The sequence below is a fragment of the Zosterops lateralis genome (assembly GCF_965231275.1).
Source record: "Zosterops lateralis genome assembly, chromosome: 5".
Lineage (NCBI taxonomy): Eukaryota > Metazoa > Chordata > Aves > Passeriformes > Zosteropidae > Zosterops > Zosterops lateralis.
In genome coordinates, this window is record NC_139766.1 from 71,009,903 (window position 1) to 71,027,601 (window position 17,699).

Here is a 17,699-nt window from a genome sequence, read left to right on the forward strand (position 1 = left end):
GCTTCTCTCAGCATTTTATCAGGTGCTGTCCAATTGCCCCAGTTCAGGATCACCAGTAAGAAAAAATGTGGCTGTTTACAGCCCAGCCAGAGACAAAAAAGGGAAGAATGGATGATGCTTGTCCTGCTGCCCAGCTCCATAGAAAGCTGGGGAGATCAGGTGCCAAAAATGTGTAAGTGTCTTTTATCAAAAGCTTGAAGAATAAAAGACATAGTATCATTTCCCTGCTGCATAGCAGCAACCAAAGGCAAATACTTGTTACTTGTTACTCACCAACGGCAAATAAACACATTTTCATCTGGGATATAAAAACAGATATACACACAAAGATTTGATTACCAAGCCCTCAGTATATTGGAAAAAAAGAGAACACCTACTTCTGGAGAAATCCATGTGAACGTAGTCCATGTTTCCACTCATACCTCCATGACCAGGCAGGCTAGAAACTGGTGATATTAAAAGGCAAAGCAAAACTCCCAGAGAATCTGAAAGCTTAGAGGATTTTGACCTACCTTTGTGAATCCCTGACTTTAGCATGTTGTTTGGCATTTATCTGAATTAACAGACAACATGACACGGAGATGGTAAAGTCCTTTATTGACAGCTCAGACTCGCACATGTGGCTCAACAGACAGAAATGTAACATACCAACTAAAAATAAATAAAAAAGATAATCTCTATTTCAAGAATCAATATTGCTCAAGATGGTGATGATGTAGCTCACAGAGCAATGCCTGGTTTACTGAGATGACCTCTGGAAACTTACCAAGGCATAATATTATTATTCCCATAAAAAAATAAAGGAAGTTTGTATTCCTCAGCAGCAGAGTGTCTCTGCTGGCTTCTGATAGAAGGTGCATAATTACAGGAAAGGAACAACAACCCACTACTGATGATCATTAAGGCAGACAGGACACGACATGTTTCCAAGAGAAAGTTTCTAGTCACGTTTCAGAGACCTGATAAGATATCAAATGTAATAAACTAAATTGCCTGAAACAAATCACTCTAATTTCATCTTTTGATACCATTATATCTGTTTCCCCACAATGTAACCTAGTGTAGCCCATGGGACATAAATGCATCCAGGACCAACTTGAATTCATTTTACACTTAGCAAATACATGAGGCATTCAGTAAGCATTGCACCAGATCTAATATTGCGGCTTGCTATATAAAACTAGTGCACCAGTAACTAATGCTGATTTTATATAAATTTTTATCAATTCCAAGTAACCAGGGGTTCTTGGTGCTCAGAACACCATGTGCAGGAAGCAATGACTGTATTGCACTGTGGCTTTCTCTTTCATTCCCAAATTTCTGCAAGTTTTTCCTCCTCTTCTTAATGGAAGGGTTTCTTAAATATCTAGATCCTCAAATTTAAAAAAAAAAAAAAAAAAAAAAAAAAAAAGTCAAACTCTATAGTGGCCACAAGTGGCAGAATTTTGTGTTAATGTTAGCCAAGAACTTTTTTCAAAGGCTAAACTGGTGCTGTGGAATTCTCTGGGGAATAGACAAGACCTTTTAGTTCCCACAAAGGCACTTATTCACAGATCAAAAGCAGAACTTGTACACATTGATATGTTTGTGCTTCTATTCACAAAGATCTGTGAGACAGTAAAACTGCAGCAAGCTTCAGGAAAGAAACAAACTGACTGGTTTTCTTGCTTGGCTGCAACACATCTCTCAAAGTACTTCTTATTTAAAATGAAAATCAGAATTATTAAGTGGAACCAAAGCTTCAGTTGGACAGATCTGATCTTGAACCGAAACTCAGTTCACTAAATCAGCTTCAGGTGAGGCTTTGTTTCTCCATGACATTTCTTTGTCAGCAAAATCCCAGTGCAGACAAAGGAAAATCAGGAAAAACAGCAGAGAAAGATGAAGTAGTTACATGCAGCCAATAGTGGAAAGTCTATAAAAGACAAACCCAGAATTTTTCAGCCAAGAATCTTGTCAGAGAATACTTAATTTTTGTGTCCAAAGTATAGTCCAGGGTTTTTAACTCAAAATTGATGGAAGGAGAGCAGATAACAATCCAAACCCCATAATCTTTTCAGAAGTAAGAAATTCAGGGATAGATCTCAGTTCTGCCTCACTGAAGTCAGAACTTGCATCTCTCCCCAGACATTTCCTAATCAATAGGTCTATCTTCCTCTTTGCACTCTTTTGTCAAAAAGATTAAGTATAGCTTTCACTCTAATGGAAATAATTAGGAAACACTGACATTTTTGTAAGCCAGAATCCTCTTCCTTTAACCAGCCTTCATGACAATTCTTCCAAACAGCTTTGCATTACCATCCCTAATTGGTATTAACAGGAATTGCTCTCTGTAACCATCTCTCTCTCCTATCCACCTACACTCTCCTGAGGGATTTCACAGACAGCAACATGACAACAAGCATTCTATAAAATTATAATCGATTATCAGTGATGTGAAAAAATAATCAAGAGGAAAGCTATTACAAAAGAAATATAACTGGAGTTTCTTTAATGCTTCTGTGTGGGTGTCAGCAGCAGAAGGCTCCAGCATTTTGTTCACAGCATATTTACAGACATTATTTCCCAATGCAAGATAAGGCCTCACATACCTCCATATCCATCTGGCTGCCAAGGAAGGGGCTGTTTAGGGATCAAATCCAGGTTTAGCTTCCTCAGAGTTACTTAGTGGTACCATGTCTTAAAAATCAGATGCAAGGCATCTATCACTTTATAATCAGCATGCAAAACAGACTTTCCAATGATCACCAGTGCAAAAAGAGATTTCAAGAATTACACTTAAATATTTCATTCATCATCACCAACATATTATTATTATTTCCACTTATATAGTGAGTAAAATAATTTCAGTCAACTACCCAGACCCAGGTTCTTTAACTTCTCTGACAAGACAATCTCAATAGAGCAAAAGGGAAAAAAAAAAAAGAAGGAAGAAAATACTCATTAAATATGTATTCAAATGAACTATTTGCACATTTCTTATTGAATCTAAATCAAAATACCTTTTGCAACATGCTGGCCATTTAAATGTCAATTCTTCATGTCCCCTCTGGTTACTTACCTAAAAAAAAAAAAAAAAAAAAAAAAGAACAGGAAAAAAATACATTAATTTTCCATGTTCTCAGATGTATCATGAATACATAGCTTGCTCTCCACTACTTCCCAGTAAGTTTTCAGTGGTTATAACTTAGGCAAGACAATTAGGATAATGGGGTTTGGTTGTTATATTAGTTTAGATGACATGTTCCCACTTTACCTCAGCTCAGCATTCAGTAATTGAATTTCAGATCTTTTTACTTATTATTGCTTTTTTCCTCCATAGTACATGTTTTCTAAATAAAAGCTACTTGATGCCCTCCCTAACTTGATTTTCATATTCTGCGTATTTACTCTGGTAAAAGTCATAATTGCAGTCACAGTAATGGAAATATAAAACATCCAGCAAAAGAACCCCAATATGGTCTTCAGTACAGACGTTTGTGCAACCTCTTAACAGCTACTGGCAAAACATATTTTGGGCAGAGAGCACACTCTCAACAGTGCTATACCCAAAATCATAACAGAACTGCATCTTCCAGTTAGGAACAGCAAGGGCAGCACATACAAAACAGGCTCACCATTCTCTTCTACAGAAACATGGAGTTTACACCATTATACACTGCATCTGTTTTCTGTAAAACCTTTCCAGAAGCGAAAAACGGGTAGGTGTGAGTTCAGAACTTGCTGGAGGTTCTGTCCTCACCCCAAGCTCTTGTGTAGGAGCTGAGCAGCCAGATGTAAAAACCTCTGGCTCAGACCGGCAGCAGCCCAAAGGTGCCCAGCAGGACTGTGCAGGCTGGAGCATCTACACCCAAATCTAGGTGATGGCACTGCTCTCCCCCATAACTCACACAGGAGGCTGGGCTACAACCACACATGTCAGGATCTGCCAGTCTCAAGTGACTCTCAGCTCCTGTTGCTCCCACCCACACATCATCCAGCACTCTTCTGTGACTGAGCTGCATTTGTCATTACTGCCTTTCAATACTCAAGGTAATTTTAACAGTTTACAATACATCCTAGAAATGGTAAGACAGATTTCAACGGTCCTTAACCACCAAAACTATATCCTAAAAGAGAAGAAAACCACTTCACATTTCATCCATACCACTACTTTTGCCATATGCCGTTTTTTTAGATGCTTTCTTAACCAATGCAAGTTGAAAATTATAAAAGATGCTGGTGAAACCCTTAACAACTAAATACCTTTTGCATTCAGTAAAGAACTTGTCTGAATTTCTTGAAACCCCTTATTTTCTGGATTTAAGCTTGCCTAAGCTTTCTGACAAATTTCAGATGGAAATATCATCTATTCCCATAATGTGCTCACACTGAACAGAGTGTACAGGTTCAACATTCACTCTGCCTGCTTGCAACTAACTTTATTTTAGACTGAATTTTAAATCCCTGCCAAATTCAGACATCTTCTGCACAAGTTCTGCTGCTTCCACCTCCTGTCAACCTACTCTGTGATGCCTCTGAATGAACCCTTTTTTTTTTTTTTAAACTGGCAGATCTCTTATTACCCTCCTCTTTCAAAGCAGCACATTTTGGTACTCCAGTCCCCATGTACGCACATGTTAAGCCTTTTTCAAGGACAGAGCAAGTGCCAGCCACAGTTCAGACCTCTCCAGGATAAGAGCCTAATTCAGAATATATAACACCATGGGGCTTTAGTTACACGAGATACTAAGCTAGGTTTAACATGTACTACTATAGATTTTTGTCCTTAAAATGACAACTCAAGGTATAATTGCTATCTGACTAGAATTATCTGATGAATCATGCTAGTTGTCAGGTTTGGTTCATTTTCCTCACTTTCCCTTTTAAGAGGAAGCATAATTTTCAAGGTTAAAGAGGAAACAAATTGATTCTGTTGATCACAGGCACTCTCATGGCTAGTTTTCCTACAGTAGTTTGTAATGAAGCATACCCATTCTACAGGGAATTCTGAGTTATAATCAAAACTTGACAGACTTTATTTCAGTGCCTGCTTTAAAATTCAAGAAGTTGGGAGGGTCCCCTGCGGCCCTGATTTTTCTCAGCCTTCGATGTTTGCATTTTTGTAGTAGAGTTTCTCACAGATTTTCATGTAAACAAAGTAATGTTAATGTAAACTGTTCTTCTTGTTTACGTTCCTCCCTTGAGGAGGGCCAATTGATGGACTTCTAGTTTGACCAGTGTAGCTAGAGAGGTGTCAGCCTCATCCTCCAATCCGTGCTCATTGTCCAAAATCTATATAAATCAAAGTAAGGAAATAAACTTCCCTCTTTTTGCCCTGACGACTGACTGCGTGTGTGTCCTTCATTTTGTGTCCTATAGCAACAGTCCCCCACAACAAGTACATATTAAACTTCAAGTACTACAGTTAAAGCTTATTTTTGGGAAAAATACCTTTGTGCTTTGCCATTTAGCAAGTGTTACACTGATCCATTTTCCCAGGGCTTATACCATGAAAGCCAAAATTAAGACAAGTGTCCCTTGGTGTTCCTTAAGATCAACCATCAGGAGCACATATCCTTCTGCTATCCTTTGCCTATCTAGATGGGATCACAGCCTTCCACTCAACTGATGTGTGTATTTCTCTTTTATCATGAAAACAATGACCAGACAGACTTTGAATGAGGTGACTTATTGGCAGATAATGAATCCTGTTATATATATTTTATACAAAGTTGGCTTTTTGCAAGATGTGTGCTATATGGTTAATAATGTTGTGGTAAGGATATAGAATATAAGTTTTTATTTCTGCTTTTAGAAAATTAGGTATAGTGGTAATAACTGATGTAATATGCTTAAACTGTCTGTTTGGTCAGAATAACATCCAGCGAACGTGTAAAGAGGACCCTGCTATTGATACACCAACTATCAGCATCTACCACCTGAAGAAAGCATGGACCAAGGCCCAAGCTGGAGGTGATAATGAAGACACAGCCACAAAACACACATGCTCTAAAAAGGCGGACCCAAGGAGGAACCATGCAAAACAGTTCCTGGAATATGGAAACTAGTTTATGGAATTTTATGAATATTCATATATTGATATAACGGGAAGGGTATTTAACGAGTGTCTCTGAGATAGCAAAGTGTGGACTTGGCTAAATGCCAAGTCACCCGGCCAGCCGTACTTAGCTTTTCTTTTATCTCCTAATTGTCTTCATTATTTTATTAAACATATTTCTTAAAATTTACCAAAAAGTGAACCTCATTTTTCACAAATCCCATTCCCTTTCTTCCACATAACAGTCTCCATTTTGCACCATTGCAACCCAAGGCATCTCAGGCTGTACTGAGTCAGGAGCCATGAAGTAAAATCTGTTGAGACTTCCTTTGGCACCCCAAACAATTCCTTCCAGAAATACCCAGTAGCAGGTGCCATATCACCACCTTTATCCATGCAACCCTAAGCCACACCTCCTTCCAGTTTTAGAGAGGGACAAAGACACAATAGTTACTGTCAGTCAGGGAGCAAATCTGTCTAACATTTAAATATCGAGCTTCCTGTGAAATAGGATTAAAGCTAACAGATGAAGCTGTCTCCTGCCTGCCTGCCTAACAAAAGAAATGATCCTGCAAACTCTGACCAGAATTGTATTAACTACCAATTACAGACATAAATATAGCTATGAGACTGAAATCATATTTTTCCTGCTGCTGCAGAGGACTTGAAATTAAAATAGTTTGATCCAAATCAATATACAGCCATCTGCTCTGCAAAACGCTGACAAATCTCCTTCCTTCAGGATCTGTGTCCCCCAAATTAGATGATGAAGTTGCCTTACCTTCCAAGAGTCAGCAGAGGCTGGTAAAGCTCTTCTGTCTTACACTGATGCCTGGTAAGTGCTATGGCTCATCCTACATCCACTCAATAACTGTGTTCTTTGATTTCCATGCCAGGTTCTTGCATCTGCTTAGAGCGCCTCATGCAAGAAGCCAACGCTGGGGCTTGCTTTTAAAAACTCACTTCAAAAAGCCATTAACACAGAGCAAGCTGAAAGCCAAAACAACAGCTTAGAAGAAGGCAGAGTAATTTTATTTAGAGACTGAATGGATGGTCCTTGGTGGAATTGTATGGGGAACTTTTCTTATAGGCATCAGATGCATAGGAGAAGGGGTGCATTAGCTGACAGAACCTTTGCTTCATATTTCCAAACAAAGCCATACCCAGGGAGATTTAACTGAGCACACTTCAATTTTTAGAGCACTTGCAGTGCTTCAAATCCATACCTGGCTACCACTTTTAATATAAAAAGTAAAATATTAAACCCTACAGAGCAGTAAACATCGAATATAAATCTCAATTTGTATCCTGAGACCACTATACATTGTCTAAAATGTTAAAGAAAATTAATGTATTCTTCTGCTCAAGCACTCTCAAAACCCAACTGCCCTGCATCCTCCCCTTCAAGAGCTCCACAGTGAGCTTCCGATCTTCTGCAGCAAACAGTCTGGCCATGCTGGCCGTGCACCCATTCCCTGGGGTCAAGGAGGAGGGAACAAAGCTGCCTTTGTGCAAGTTCCCTGGACGGCAGAGAGAGCTCAGGCACAGATGCAACACCAGCAGGGACTGTGCCCAACCATTAAAGCACTGACCCCTTTACTGTGACAGGCTTCCTAAGTTCAAAGTCCATCTCAAGATTACCAGTTTTAAAAATCCCCCCAAAAATTGCTCGTGTCTAAGTGGAGCTTTAGCATTTCAGAGCCCTGCAAACTTCAAAGACTTTTGCAAACTCTTTGAAGCCATCAGCACTGTTTGTAAGACTAGCAACTCTGTCAAAACAGTAATTCATTCTCTTTTCCTCCTAAGCCTAAGGAGCACTAAAGGGATTTTAATAGCTTTTGAATAGTTTAAATCCACTGTGCTCTTGCAGATGTTCTATGTTAACAGCATATTCATGGTCTTGCAAATTCTAATTAAATCTTGAGGTTGGGGTAGCAACTCAATATACCTTTTTATACATATACGCACTACCTACATAATGCTATAATGCAGTATTTTGTATTTGGCTTCATTTACTGTCATTACAGCAATCTTCTTAAAAGCATTCAAGTGCAAGACTAATATGTGGACCCAAGCTACCTCTGAAGTCAATCTAGGCGTCAGCAGCAAAGCAATCTATTTAATCCTTTAGGGAAAGGGAGATAGCTAATAAGTAATGGAAATTCAGCCAAAGGAAGATCTCCACAGAGCTACCCAGTCACAGAAGATGGGGCAGTAGAAATGTGTAGTACTGAAAAAACGCATCTGCCTTCCCAGCTCGCTGCAGTTCTGATCCTTACATGCGGCTTCCAGGCTGAGGGAGCTGTCAGGTCAGAACACAAATCCCACTCAAGGAAGAGTCAGCAACAGGTAGTGTAACACAGTTTTTCTTTGCCCATAATATAGAATGCAGGATTTGGTCTGTGATATCAAAGAGAGAAAGGGGAGACAAAGAACTGAGGGAACAATCAATCAATCTGACATTCCTCACTTCCCTGAGTAGGTTTAGAGACTACAGATACTGATTAATGGCCAGCAATTAGATAATTGTCCTCTGTAAATATACAACACTGCTTCCACTGAGAGCATTTGAAAACAACTCCTTACAGGAATGACTGCTAATTCAATTCCCAGTTATTGATACAGTAGTTCATAGCACTTATGAATTTTGACACATTTTCTGAGGCACCTCAGAGCTTCCTTGCTCTGTGACCCAAGAAGATCTTCTTACTGTGTCTCTCAGGACAGGTGTCCCCTGCTGACCGTGCTCCCAGTACCACAAGGGACTCTGAGCCCCGGGGTGACAGCAGGGCTTACTGTGACATTCCCCAGGTGCCAAGCTACTTCAGACATCAGTAGATCGTTTGGAAACTAAGCTGAAGGACGCACCGCTGGAGCCCCAAGTTGCAAGATGAAATTATCTCAGCAGTCATAACTCCTTGGCGTCCTTCCTATTTTTCATGCTATGTGTTCAAGAGGCTTTAGCTAACACTCTTTTACTTAATTAAAATTAAGATGCTGATCTCATTTTTATAAAGGAAAACAGATTGTAAGTGTGGCTGGGGAAAAAAATTTGTCTTCATTACTGAGTCTTGCTAGCCTTGCAAGTTCCTACCTGCCCTGTGATGAGAGATTTTGGGGGAGCAGGGTTGGTGGCACCTCACAAAGCAAAGGGGGTGATAGCAGATATGACTACTTTATTTCAGTTACATGATTCCTCCAAAACTGGTAGTTCTCACAATTCCTGAACAGCTGTAACACAAAATGAACTGAATGGAAAGTCACAAAGCTGAGAAGGGATGCCAGCTGTTAAGATATCCTTACTATATTAAGGACCAAAGAGGACTTGTAGTGCCCTTTAGCTGACAGGCCTAAGCATTTCATTCCTCTCGCCAGTCACTCAGCCATTAGCACATTGTAAAAATACATCCCTGAAGATGGCTCCACACAACAGCTTGGGGATCAAGCCAGTTAAAACCTTTAGATGAACGTTTCCCTGTTCAGGATGAAAAGCCTAAGGAAGGAGGGTGCCCTTATGATCTGGGGAGATGTAAAGGTTGAGTGCCATAGCACCGATGACAATTATTGGACAATTATTGGTCAATTATTGGTCTTTGACCTTGCAGAAGCAGCAGTGCTCACCCCCTCAGCCAGGCTGTCTGTTCCAAGGTGCAGCGCCCTGCCTCCCTCCCCGGCTCTGACACACGTGTGGCAGGAGTGAGCTCTGTGCTCTGCAAGCCCCGCTAGCACCATCAGGTTCCCCCGTGCTCTCAGCAGCCCTCACTGCATTAGTTTGCACATTATGCCTCCAGGTCAGCGCTGGCTCACAGCCAGCCTGCACAGGGGAGGCAGCGGGCAGGGCTGCCGGGAATGGCAAGGCAGACATGCCCACGGTGGTCAGCACTGCAATCCCAGGCCCCGACTTGGAAGCAAACTTCAGACTGATGGCCACAATTCAAAGACAGTGCTGCTCCCCCTCCACCTTTCAGACATGAAATGTATGAATCGAGAATGCAATGGAAAACACACAGAGAAAGTATTTTCTACTTGATTTGGTTTTAAAACTGAGACTCCTATCAGCAGTCAGGCTTTACTTGTATTTATTAAAAATTGATTCAGTGACTAAGAGAAGGACAGCCCCAAATGGAAATGCCAACATGCACTGCACTAGGCACGGTACTTTCTGCATGAAGGAGAAGATGCTCATTGGGTTTGGAATTAAGCATAAATTAGGCATAGTGTTGAGACCCACCTATAATATTCCAGATTAAAGAGTCCAAAAGAAGCTCAAATTCAAAAGCCATGTATTCCTACACAGTCATTTAAGGAAAACAAAGAGCCAGTATATTATGCTCCTTTTTTCATCTATTCAAAGAAAACAAGGAATAAAATTTTTAAAAGGAACACTCAGAAATATCCCAATTTCTCCCAATCTTTCTATACTTCTTTCTTCAGTGCAGCTCAGAGACCTGTAGAATAAAAACACAGAGCACACAAGAAACTCAATAGCCAGGATCATGCCAAACACCCAGGTGTCATTTTCAACCTCAGTTTGCTCTCATATCTTAATTTCTGAAGCAGAGCCACCACCCTGCAGCCAAACAGCTTTCTCCAAAACTCCTCAAAACAGCTTTTCTTCTAAAGGTACTTACTAACTTTTTTGCAACAAATTAAGTCAAAAGCTACATTTGTAAGTAAAACATATTAAAATTTCAAAATATCCCATCTTGCAAATGATACAGTATCCTGTAATTTTGCAACGTCTAAGCTTTCTTGAGAGCAAAAGACGGTATTTTTCCGTATTACCAATTGCTAACAGATGTTCTCCCCTGTGTTGTTAAACAAGTCTTGATAAAAATACACTCGTGTCTTAATAGAACTGGATGTACCCTGAGTGGTATCCATTCCCATTTGATCTGCTGTGCAGCTCAGAGGCTTTTTTGTCTGCTTGTTGTAGCACAAAGTGTGTTTGGTCCCACAACAGTGACAGCTGACAACTGTTTTTCCTGTTTGCAAAAGCTCTACCGTCCAACTTGAACCAAAAGCATTTGTCATGTTGCACGGCAGTGAAGTAGATTTAATCAGATGAGGCCACAGCGTTGTCAGTGCCAGGCTGAAAGAATTCCACAGGACAAAAGCTGGATTTATCTCTCTGGGAGTCTGTGCAGGGAGCAGCAGTGCATCTTTGTGAGTACACAAGGGGGAGTCTCAAGAGGAGAAGGAAACGAACCCAAGAGAATATTTTCAGTGCAGTTAAACCAAAAAATAACTGTTCTTAAGTGACCAGCAGGATGCTCCTACCAGCCAAGAGCACTGCTGGGAGAATTTTGACACATAAAGTGAATCTCCACGTTGCTTTTTAAAATGTCACTAATACAGGGGATGGTACCTTCTGTGCTATCCCTACATAATTCCATTTCCAGAATAATAAGCATCACCTAATATCTGGTCACACACAGCAATAAACCTGCAAAAAAATTATTTACAATGGATGACTGTTCCCAAACTGAAGTGACAATCTGCCAAAATAGTCTTAGGACTTCAAATCCTTTACAAGTCATAACAAAGCAAGTACCTCTCCTAGATTATGTCAGATCACACTTCAAAAAAAAAACGTAAAAACAAACCATTAAAAGAAAGAAAGTTTTCATCATTTTATATAGCCACCAAGATATTTTGTACTCTTTGTATCCTTTTGGATGATCAAGCCTTTCCAGAAGATTTATACAAGTAACTTAAAAACAGAAGAAAAAGAATGGAGCCATATATGCAAAAATCAAATCAGATGCTTGCAGCATTTCCAGCCCCCAGGAATGAGTGAAAAAACAGCAGCTCCACCTTTGCTGATTTACATCACCCCAGTACAGTCTTATCATGAAGCCATGTCTTGCAAAGAGGATGCTGATGCTTTCCATCTGCACCAGAGAGAGAGCAGGAAACAAAATACTCTTAGTTAGTTACCAAGAGAGTGAACACTGATAATGTTGCCTTGATATTGCCTTGCATTATTTTAAAGGGGCAGTTTTAATCTGCCCAAGGTCTGACCAAGCAGCTGCCAAAGGTCAGAGGAAGAGGCGCCTGCATTTCATGCAGAGTGTGCTGCTATGGCGGCTCCTCTGGCGTGGCACAGCCCGGAGTTTGGCATTGCTGTATTGAAAGCTGCCTGCAATACATTAATGAATTCGAGTTCAGCCTTGCATAAAGTGTCTCAACATTCACTCCAACTGTGCTAAAGGAATCTCCCATTTGCTTTTTTCTGCTAATTAGAGAGCCACTGGGACACAAGGGGGCCTTTTGAGACGTGTGGCAGGCCCTCAAGTTCTGCTTGGTCAGCAGAGGGACGGGATATCTTGATCCACTTGGAAGACAACCTTCGACTTCCCAAACGAGGCTGCAAGCAGGACAGTAGCTATAAATGTTAGCCAAGATTTACAACCTGCAGGCACTAATACCCATCTAGATTTATTTAGTCCTTAATCCAGGAGATAAGGCAGCAACAGGAGCTGGTAAATATACAGATTTTTAAAGACTTAACTCATTTCAGTAGACAACTGCATTGCCTAGCACACATTTTTTTATGGACACATCTTCAAGGCAAAACACAATACCTGAAGCAACTCCTCGAAAGTGGCTTGCAGGAAACATGTATCTAAAAATCTGCTATAAAGCCTTGATACAGCATTCAGGTATCTGCAACCTCACTGAACCTGCCCACTGTCCTGCTTCTGAACCAAAACAGTGCTCACATTCATAATGCAACAGGCTCAGCAACTCTTACATGTTTATCCTTGATTTCAGACTGGAGATACTGAATTTTAAGAGATATCAGAACTGCCTCAAAAATGCCTTGTCATTGGTTGTATCCTGGATAGACCGAAAATCACTTAAGAGCTGATATTTTTTAAACTAAATTCAAAAATGTGGAAAACAGATGCCTGTATTTTTGTGTGACACTACATCCATGGTATGCTTTATCTGCATCCAAGGAAAACACCTACTGTGCTTCAGGTTGTGAAATGAGATTGCAGACACACATCTCTCTGATTTCAGCTGTGCAGCAGGTGAGTCAGAAGATCAGCAGCACAGGCCTGAGGGTGTAATCCTGCTGCCACTGTGTCCTTCCCACTGGAATATCTCCTGCTGCAGCAGGTGAAACCTCTCACCACTGTCCAGCAAACATTGTCCTGTGAGCAGAGGCAGCTCCTCCAGCCCCACTGTTCCTGGCTGGACTGTTTGCATTAAGCAGCATTCTGCAATAATGAGCAGAGCAGATCAACCACGGCACTCATTTAGGATAGTCACCAATGATAATCATAATACTGGTTTATTTCAATGCCCTCACACTGAATACCAGCCAAATTTCCCACTCAATTTTTTTTTTACCCTTGCAATAACAACAATAATATACTGTATAACAAAGATTTAAACACAGTTTCTGTGTTGGTTTGCAGTGATATTCTCTAAGTTAAAATGTTGTTTTATCTGAATATTGAGACAGAACTAATAACTGGTCAGTAAAATTAACACTGCAATTTTTTACATAACATGCAGAATATTAATTAGCTTTCATGGCTTGATTGCTTGAACCAGTATTTGAACAGTAAACTTCACTTCTGCTACAGTACTAAGCAATACTCATTTGCGAGCCTCTTTCAACTCGATAAAACTTTATAAAGATCTTACATTATTAATGGCCTTTTAAGTTTCTGAAAATGTGTGGTTTTTTCTGGAAGACAATAGTGGCCAGCCTAGTGGAGAAAAAAACTGAAGTTGAAAGCTGAATTACCTCCAGATGTTATCAGTAAATTGGCATCAATACCCAAAAATGCAGTAGGCTCCTCTCTGAACATGGGATGGGAGAATAAATGGGAGCAGGACTACCCTCAGAAAGGTAATAACTGCTGCAACCAATCTTTCCTTTGTGTACAGGAGACATTTTATTTCCCTCTTGTCCCTAATACAAATATTTGCAATCAGGTCAGGTTTTGTAGAATTTCAGAAGCCTCTTCAGAATGGAAGCCAAAATCCCAGGGCCAGATCCTGGGGAATCTCCCAGGAAAGTGATGTGAGGAAAGCGATGTGAGGAAAGAAAAGATGGCAAGCAAGGAGCAAAGGAGGCTAAGTAGTACGAACAGCACCGTGCCAAAAAAACCCAGGAAGGGATAGAGCTGCAATGTTTTATTTCTCTTTGAAAGGCAGAAACCAGGAGCAGTTCCACCTAAGTCACCAGCTGCCCCAACCAATGTGACCAAGGCATGCAAACCTCCAAACTCACTTGCATGAAATGTTTTATTTTCCACTCCTCCCTCTCCCAAAAATACACCATTTACTTCACACTTTCAAAATCTTTCAAGTACTCATTCAGGATAAATCTAGAAGAATCTCCTCTTAAACTAACATTAACACTACAGACAAAAATGCAACTGAGAACACATAATTTCACAGCATCTTTTAAAAAATGAGAATGGAGGATATTCCTCTACAATGCATTCCCCATTTTCCCAATATTTATCCTTCAGTTTTCTTTACATATTTTTTTCAGCACTGTGGAAATAACTAAGACTTTGAAGTACAGCTGCTTTCCATAGTGTTTCAGAAATTTAATTTCTGATCTGTATTGGCACAAAACCCCACCCAAATAATCAAATCTCATCTTTCTCCAATCTAAAAAATCCCAAGAATGACTGTATGTCTGCCTTATCAGGCATCTTTTTTTAAATTCCTTGTTTACTTAAACACAATATTAATTTAATTTAAAATTAACAATTTCTCTTTGTTTAGTAACTCCTGATACTCAGAAATTTTATTCCACAGTCCTGAGCATCTCCCTCATTCCAATCCCCAAAACCCAATTGATTCCAGCAAGCAATAAAAGCACACAGCATACAGAATAATCTTATCCAATGTGTACAAAGATCACAAGTGTTCGTGTGTCCTTCTAAGGACACGAGGCACCAAAATAGAAACCCTTAATTCAAGAAGAGAGGCCTGACAGAATGACCAAAAAGAGTTTCCATTCTATCCCAGGAATCGGCAACTCAGGGTCTTCCACATTTTAAACCAATGCCCCAATCCCAGGTTACAGACATCAAGGGGTTAATAAGAAGTCCCCCTGTTTTCCTACTTTTTTCACTAAATTAAACCAAGTACCTGGTCTGAGTTTGACAGATGTTAATACAACTCTTCTATTCACTACAGTGTTCTAGTCCTTACATCGTTTTAATTAATTTTACTCTTTAAAATGCATGAAAATTTCACACCATCTTTAAATATTTTTGACAGTTTAGATGAATATTTCATGCTGATTTTAAAGAACAGAGAACTTTTTCCATAAAGTTTCTATTAATACAAAATGGAAAATCTACACTCTCAGATATCCTCTCAGTACAATGAAAAGGAATTTTTTTATTTTGTTCAAAGTAGACTACAAACAAACTACTGCAGAGAAATAAATACCTCAAGGATGAGTTTTTTCAAACCTACTTAAGTGATTAGGAAGCCCACACAGCTCCCATTTACATGAGTAGCAACTGCACATCTTAATCCCTTGAGAAATTTTGAATATTTCATTGGTCTATGAAGGATTCTCCCAGTTAAGAGTAGTAGGTTGGGAGTAATTAATTGAAAACATATTACCTGTGATGTACAACGAAGATGATTCTCATAGCACAAGAGAGTATTTTGTGAACTAAAACTGACCACAAAAGCTCTACAAACATACGACCACCAACCTATTTAAAACCAACTGCCTCCTTTCTGCATAATACCTGTCTTCCCTTTCCACTTTACCCTTTTCCTGCCTTTCTGGTTTTTTAAAAGGCCCTTTAAAGCTGCTGGAGATGCATCAAAGTAAGAGCACTGTGGTGGGTCAGAGTGACTTAAGGGAGCTAGGGCCACAAACAGCTGAGACAGTAAAAGCTAAGCAGAAGCAATTGCTTTCCCTGATGTAAAAACAATCACTGCAGTCAGTGTTGGTTGTTTACACACAAACAGCCCTGTAGATTGAAAAAATCCACCTGTTCTAATATTTAATTTAAAACAGCTTTTCCTCTTGCCACAGAAAGTTGTAAATATTTATAATTTCAGTAGCAAGGTGCACAGAGAGCCAGAGAACAGGCACTTTAAAACAAAAGTTCCATAAATAAAAACAGCCTGACCAAAAAAACCCAAACAAACGACCAGTTAAAGTTGTAACAGCAGCTTAGCCTATGTAGAAACCAAGGTATTAATGTTCAAAATGCCTTACAAATATATTGGCCCTTCAAAAAATTTTGTCACTCAGTAGCAAAACCTTTGCATCAGTTGGTAGGGATTCCAGACATCAGTGGTTCCTATGCTAATTCCACCTGAAGAAACATGAAAACAGGAGCTAAAAGATTTGGTTAATGCAGAACACTGATCGTTTGCTTTTCTTTGTTCTCAGGAAAAGCTAAAATTTTTCCTATATTTAAAGATATTCTTATATTTTGTAGTCATAAAATGGGTAAAAAGGCCAATGACAGGCACCCAAACAGCGGGGTGGAAGTAAGCACAGAAAACTATGATTCTTTTCAGAAAATGAACACTGAGATTAAAATAAAGCTCTTGAATATGCTGTGCCACAGCCGCCGTTACCAACATGCTCATTAGCATTAAATTAACATGGACTTGAGATATCAGAATGTAAATTAACAGCAGATGATGCTGTGAAAATGTAAGAAATTACTGTTATTTGCCAGTAATTCCAACTAACAAGAGCAAATTCTGTTTATCACATGTAAACTCTAATCCTGTGTTACAGTGTTTTGGTTTTTAACTAAAATCAACTAACAAAAACAAAGAAACAAAAAATGTTACAATTTAATGGACACTAATTACATCAATTATCAAATCCAGGCAGCAATTCAATCAGAATACTAGACTCGGTTTTACAGAAGTAATTCTAATTGTTAGCAAAACAATTTTAAATTACTTTCAATTAGCTCTTTTCCCTGAAAATCTGAATTGTAAAGTTTTCCAGGCTCTTTAAGGTTTCATTTCAGCATTCTCTGCCAAAGTGACCACAATATTATGATCAAAAGCACGTTTTCAATAATTATGCCCTAAATACTTTGCAGCACATCCATATATTGACTTACACTGCAGAGGTCCAATATTTCACAGTAACTTAAAATTCTGCATATCCTTCTCATCCATGACAGGGTATTTCATGACATGAAGCCTGCACAGCGTCCAGGAGCCATCCCAACACCCACACCAAATGCTCAGTCAGAGCAGGCGGGTGGCAATAATTAGAAAGAAGATAAGCTGAGGTGACAAAGCAGCCAGAGCACATCAATTACTGCCTGTCACTCAGACCAGGGAGCATCTCAGAAGATGGACTGATACCACTGTATCATTCCCTATTATATTCAGCTTTTCCTCTCCTTCATTTCCTCAAAATAGAAGGTCACCACAAGACCATTACATTTTTTAACAGAAGTGATTTTTTTATAAATATTCACTGCATGCACAATATAAACTAATGCTTGACTATATCTCACAGGCTGCACACTGTACACAGAATTAGGCTGTGATTTCCAAAAAGTGGGTTACATGAGAGTAGTGGGCATGAGCACTTCTGTTTGAGTTAAGAGACAGGTGATTCCAGAATCATTTGAAAAAGGTTTGTTTTCCTATATAATTTTTATATTCATAGGCA

The 17,699-nt window shown here is 39.5% G+C and overlaps 1 protein-coding gene across 1 annotated transcript in view; it reads right to left on the reverse strand.

Moving 5' to 3' along the window:
• ANK2 (ankyrin 2) overlaps positions 1–3,344 on the reverse strand; it is a gene marked incomplete at its 5' end in the record, with an annotated part of 231,179 nt that extends 227,835 nt beyond the window's left edge. The window contains one exon of the mRNA XM_083862155.1: positions 3,003–3,344. Coding sequence (XP_083718281.1) covers positions 3,003–3,023 — 21 coding nt within the window. The remainder of the gene's footprint in view (positions 1–3,002) is intronic.
• Between the last annotated feature and the right edge of the window lie 14,355 nt (positions 3,345–17,699).